Here is a 6,838-nt window from a genome sequence, read left to right on the forward strand (position 1 = left end):
GACTGTTCAGGCTGAGATTGGACAGTTGTCCGTCCTGTCCTAGACCAAAAATCACCCAAAAATCCAATTTTCTTATTTTTACTGAATATGCACAATTTTATTTCCATAGATCTGGTTCAATTTTAAGAATCACAGCCATGTGTCCACTTGTCTATATATATACACTTGTTCAGGGGACAGATTTATCAAGAATGGACAGAATGGACAGCATGGACAACATGGACAGGGGCTCAAATCTTGCCAGATCTGCCCATCATCATGGTGGCCAGATATGTCCAGATATGCCCGCTAAAAGCATGGTACAAAACTGTTCAGACCTGTCCAAAGTGTCCATACAAAGCAAAAACATATATATGCATATGTATATATGCTTCTCCATATATATTTCTCTCTCTCTCTCTCTCTCTCTCTCTATATATATATATATATATATATATATATATATATATATATATTTGGAAAAACATAAAAACATGCAAAAAATCATAGAAAAATAAATACCACATGATCTAAGCCTTCCTACATCGATTCTCATGGATTAAACTATGAAAATCAAAATAGAATCCATGGTTTTCTATAAAAACATTGCCTAAAGCTTATTTAGGCTCTTTTTCTCATCCGAGACAAAAGAAAGACCCGTACCATAACCGTAGATCGAAAAAGAAATATGAATCGATGGTAGAAACGTCAGGTGATTGGAGAAGAAACCCTCTTCTTCTTCCTCTTCTTTTCCCTCTTTCTCTTTTTCTCTCTCTTCCTCTCTTTCCCCTTTTTCTTTTCTTCTCTCTCTCTTCTTTTTTTTTGATCTATTTATAGAGCTCTAGATGGGCTGGAGAAGAGAGTGCAGCCCCAGCTGAAACTCTCTTCTCTCTTAGAGTTTTCCGAAAATTTCGAAACTTTTAAGTTTGACTTTTTTAAAGTTTTATTTTATTTGAAACTCCATGCTTCTCAAACCTTCTTACATGTTTTTAGGCGTGTTTAAGGGCTCTAATAAGAGTCCCAAACAAACCTCAAAATAAATTTTCGGAATTACATCAAGTTAATTATTTATTTATTTATTTAATATTAAATATTAAATAAATTTTCAGAAGCTTCCAAAAATTATCAAATTTACTTAGGAGGCTTCTTAACATTAATAAACCCCAATTTAAAGGTTTTTGATGAATTTAAAGTTGAAAAAAATCGTTGGGCATGGATTTGGATTTGGATCTGGATCCAATATCCAAATTCATCTCAAAAATCCAAATGGGTCTTGGGCTGGATCAAATCCAGATTAATATGGGTCTTAGATAGAGTCCAAATTCATATTAATTTGGATCAAATCCATCAGATCTAGTCCAATCCAATCCAATCCAAATCCGGATCCGACCCAATAAACTGCTCAATTTTTAGAAAAATGTGATTTTTGGCTCAATCGTAGCCCGAATCAAGGAAAATAAAATATCATTGAGATCAGAATTTTGAGACGCATCCAACGACATATTATACAAATATCAAATTCTGAATTTCACCTAAAAATAACTTGAATTTCTCTTGAATTTAAAAGTAAAAAATTAAACTCTTTTTCACATTTTAAGTGGCTCGTTTAGACCTAGTTGATGATACCTAGGTCAAGCCCAGACTCAGAAGCATCTGTCTAATATCGAGGTTCAAACGATTTTTCTCCCATACTTAGCCAAATTTTCGAAAATCTCAAATTTAACTGTGAAAATACGCGATATTACAACAACACTCGTGCAAGCATAAGATTAGATGAGCTCAAAGAGGAGGACGTTGTCGACGCTACTACTCCTACCAATAGTGTGCTACCTACACAACGTCGTAGGAAATCCATAGATGTATCAAATTTAGATGATGTTGAGAACTGCACACGTCGTAGGAGAAAGTCTAGTGCAAATCAGCTGATTGAGAGGTTTGACAAAATGTATAAGGCGATCAATAATAGATGAAGTAATACAAAGTTCAACTTTATAGGTCAAGCAATCAAGCTTCTAGAGAGGATGAAGGGTTTGGAGAGACACAATGCTCTTAACGTATTTGGCTATAGACTTCTTAGTAACAAAGAAAAAGTTGATGTATTCCTGGCACTTCAGAGTGATGAAAGTAGGCTTGTATGGTTGAAAGATGCATATGACAATTGTTGACACATTGATTCATGGGCTTGTAATAACTTTGATACTTTTATAGTTTGTTTTTATTATAACTTTGACATTTTTATACTTTGATACTTTGATTTGTGACTCTTCACGATCATTGATCTATGGGCGTGTAATCGCTTTGATACCTTTATGGTCTCTTCTATCATATTATATTATGGTTTGTGTATGTTTATTATGGAGTGGTTTGTGTATGTTTAGCTCTGTGGTTGCAAGAACATTGATATATGACTTCTATATGCTTTGTGGATGTGTAATAATCTTATTATATGAGTATGCATTTTTCTCTCATGTGAATGGACTTATGGTATTAATTGTAGTAGGTGATTATGGATTCATATGAGGAAACATCAGATGATGAAAAGTTTGAAGATTTATTAGTACTTTCATCAATGAGATGTATCATATCATATTTTTTGAATTATATGATAAAAGATCATGTACACATCTCGTTTGTTTGTAGTATCCATCACATGCATCATATACTCGGGGGCCACTGGAGACTTGCTTATGATACCATTCGCATGAGAAAGCATGTCTTCAAGAGACTATGCAGTTATTTTAGAGACAATGACTTGTATGATAGCAAAGAAGTGGGGGTGGAGGAATAAGTGTTTATATTCCTCGTTACTATAGCTCACAATGAGATTAACAAAATGGTGCAGTACATATTGAGTCATTCAGGGAAAATCATTAGTAATCACTTTACTAATGTGTTGAATGCAATGATGACTTTGGCTAGGAATATGATCATCCCAACAACATTCGAGGAGACACCTAGTTATATTTCTAGGTCAATGAAATATATGTTGTATTTTTAGGTAATTTCTCATTCTGATTTTATAGTTTATATGTGATTGTCTCACCATGATTTGATTTAACACGTGTGGTTTATTTGTGTATATTTTGCATATTTTAGAATTGTGTTGGAGCATTGAACGATATACACGTGCATGTCATTATACTAGTGTATAAGTAGGTTCCATATATAGGACGAAAAGAGATATGCACCCAAAATGTTCTTGCAACATGTGATTTTAACATGAATTTTACATTTGCATAAGCTGGGTGGGAAGGGATGGTGAATGATTCTCGGGTTCTGCATAATGCAGACAATACTCAAAAATATAGATTTTCTAAGCCCTATCCTAGTAAGAAGTTTTGTCTTATAAGTATATAAATATACCTGATTTGTCATATATTATGCATGCAATTATAATATATAACTAGTATTTTGTAGGAAAATATTATGTTGTTGACTTTGGGTATGCCAACAAGCTCAAATTTTTAGCACCATAAAAAGGGGTTATATATCATCTCCAGGATTATTGGAGACAGACCCCAAGCACAAAAAAAGAGGTTTAGAATCACCTTCATTCATCCTTGCAGAATATCATAGAACACACATTTGGGGTGTGGAAGAACTGTTTTCCAATTCTACAACAAATGGCTTCTTTCCCATATCGCAAGCATGTGCAAATTGTCATTGCAACTATGACAATCCATAATTTCATTAGACAGACTGACTCAGGAGTCTTGTGGTTCAACCAGTATGAGAACGATAAGGTTGTACCTGACATTGATGAGGATCTAGACCAGGGTACAGGGGAGGTCCAAGTGGATGTGTCCCCAATGGAGGAATTAGAGATGCATAATATTCGAGAAGCAATTGCACATGAGATTGCTCGTGACAAGGGAATTGCTTGAGGTGTCTTTCCTATTTTGTCTGTTTTTTAATTTGTTTATCTTATGGTTTGTTTTTTTATGAACATGTAATAACTTTTATGGATCTATCTTCCTTGGCTTATTGATGAACTGACTATGGAGCTATCTTGTTAATTTTGTTGTATCTTGTTAAGCTCCTTTTTATAAAGATTGCAGATACTATATAGTATTTGAAGCAAAATAGAACAAAAAAGAGTAGTTTTTTGCTACTGTGGTGCATGATCACGTTTGAATACGACAAAAAAGGACCACACCAGGATGTACAGTTTTATGGGTGTGGACTATGGTGCAAAAATGGGTGCTGCCCAAAATGCAAATTTATTAAGTCAGTGGATGGTACTGGAGAAAGTAGTAGTTACATTTCATCCACTACTTCTGACACGGGGAACCAACATGCACATATGTTGGAATCCCTTAAGTCAAGAGTGGAGTTGTTGGAAGGAAAGTAGATAGTCTATATGTGAGAGGGCGGAGATGACGAGTAAAAAAATACCAAAGTCAAAGAAATGTTGTAAGATCTCTATTTGTCTTGCACTTATCATCGTATTTTTTATCTTGTTATATTAGATATATGTATTTATAGAAACTCTATTTGATATGGATCAATGTCAAATCATTATGTCTATGACAACATTAGAACACATATAAGCATGATTGTGATATAGAAGACATTTATTTGACAACGATATACATACTTGAATCACTATGATATTTTTTTCACAACCTTAGAACACATATCTGCATGATTGAGTCAATATAGGAGACAATTTGTATTTGCTTCTTGTACAATGCTTCTCATTAGTGAATTTACTCCATACACATCTTGCAACATTGAAGCATTTGTATTTGTAGGATTGCATTTGTATTAGTTGATCACTTCTCATAGCATATCTTATTATGAACGGCTATAAAATTAAAAAAGAAAAAGTTTTTAACTCCGCCATTGGCATGTCGACCAATGCCAGTCCCCAGCCTGAAAAAAGGAGGGAAAACTATTTGTTGGATTGCAATTGTATTGAAGAATTTATATTTGTAGGATTGCATTTGTATTGAAACATTTGCTTTCTGCTTTTTCAGTTTTCATCTTGCATAATTATGTGTGCCTTATCATTTTTTCCCTTTGATGGTTTTTAAGTGTTCTTTTAATTTTATTACTCATTGAATTTGTTACCCATTCATGTATTCATAAACCAACATATTCCTAAGTGCTGATTGACTTATCTTTGGTCTACAAGATATTTTGTTGTTGAATTCCTAAAGGTTGCCTTTATGTCCATTCCCTATAGGCAAGTTTTGATCCTGGTCAAGATACATCTACTAACATATATTTCAATTTAATAGTTATTTCTGTATCTGGACTGAACTGATCACAAATTGAAGTTTACATAAGTCTGCTGAGAAGAGGAAAATTCCTATAAACATTACTATAATAGTGGATTTGCATTACTATGTATGACTGCAAGCTACATGTAGATAACCTCTATATATATGCTCTTGTTTCACTGCCAAATAGAATTTTGATAGATAGCAAAATTTTAATATGGTCTTTAAGTTTTTTCATGTGTTTGCAGCAAAGCTAAGGACATTGATCAATGCAGTCTTCATGCAAATGCTTTAAGGTCACTTGTCAAGCTCATTTTATCATTAATTTCTGTTTCCATTACATACCCCCAATATAGCATGCTATCAGAAATTGGAAAGGTGGCAGATATCCTACTCACTTGGACATATTCCTGCTGTATGTTTTCAGAGGATGAACGGGCATTTGATTTGCTTTACTGCATTGCTTTTGTGGTTATGGATGCACAATGGCTGACAAAGAATGTATCATACATGGATTTCAATGTAATATGTGTTTGTGTGTGTGTGTGAAAGAGAGAGAGAGAGAGAGGTTGGCTTGATGCTGAGAACTAATTATGATTTGAACACAAATGTTTTGAAGTCCACTCTTGCTGAGCTGGAGAGGGAGTTTTTGTTGGAGGATGTATATCGGATTGAGGATATGCCATCATTTAGCTATCTTGATTATAATGGTTTATTTGGATAGAGTGCTGCAACTCACGAGTTGCATTTCAAGATCAGTAACAGGGTTTCCCTGTTTCATTGCAGCTGTAGCAGAATTTAGTTATAGTTATACTCTTCCTGTGATGACCAGAGAAGAATGACAATGTACAAATGTACCGAGGTGTTGCCACTGCCCAAATTAGAGTTGAAATGTTCCAAAGGTGGCCAAAAATTGATGTTTATAGGAACATTCACGTGGTTGGAAAGTACTGCCAAGGGTGGCCAAAATAGAGTTCAATTGTTTTTTTTTGTTGGTTTTTGTATATCAGTGAAAGATCGATGTCTTGATCCTTCCATATGCATATGTTTACTGTGGCACATGGACCATGTCTATAATTGAAGGGGAGAAGGCTAATATCTAATTATTAATTGGTTAGGGCGGGATGCTACAATTTTGATATTTGATGTACTGTTTTTTGAACTAGCCAACTCAGGCTTCAACAGAATTGATGGTTCAGCAATACTATCAGAACTGACTATCAGGTTTGGGGTAGGATCCTGTTGGCCCGACCCATGACAATACTATCAGCTGATCTCTCTCATATAAGAGCCAGTTGTCTCTCGTATATGTGAATCTGTGATGGAAACATCACACAAAAAATCTGAGTGATTTGAATTAATATGAACATTTGAAATAAAAAAATTCGAGTGAGTTAATGTAGTTTGGAAGATAAAAGACCACACACACATAGAGGGAAGGGTAGGATGTGCATACAAACATCATGCAGCCCAACCAGAAGAGTCCATTAAAAAAAAAACTTTTTGCGGTGGTTGCAAAGTGACTGCACTAAATGGTTCCTAGAGGCCTATTTTGTTCTTTTTCTTCTTTTTGCTGGTTGTTTGTCAGTTCACATGAAAGAAAGTTGCTCCTCTCTCTCTCTCTCTCTCTCTCT

At 34.6% G+C, this 6,838-nt stretch overlaps 1 protein-coding gene across 2 annotated transcripts in view; it reads left to right on the forward strand.

The window, feature by feature from the left end:
* LOC149815833 (uncharacterized) overlaps nt 1-6,425 on the forward strand; it is an 81,898-nt gene extending 75,473 nt beyond the window's left edge. Inside the window, exons 8-9 of one of the 2 annotated variants that reach the window (XM_089990107.1) lie at nt 5,453-5,500; nt 5,632-6,425. In XM_089990107.1, coding sequence (XP_089846233.1) covers nt 5,453-5,500; nt 5,632-5,638 — 55 coding nt within the window. In that variant the 3' untranslated portion in view covers nt 5,639-6,425. Of the gene's footprint in view, nt 1-5,452 lie in introns of both variants that reach the window. The other variant, XM_089990106.1, reaches the window with a different exon arrangement.
* The last annotated feature ends 413 nt before the right edge of the window (nt 6,426-6,838 follow it).

This window comes from Nuphar pumila, chromosome 15 (assembly GCF_984573655.1).
Source record: "Nuphar pumila chromosome 15, dmNupPumi1.hap1.1, whole genome shotgun sequence".
Taxonomy (NCBI): domain Eukaryota; kingdom Viridiplantae; phylum Streptophyta; class Magnoliopsida; order Nymphaeales; family Nymphaeaceae; genus Nuphar; species Nuphar pumila.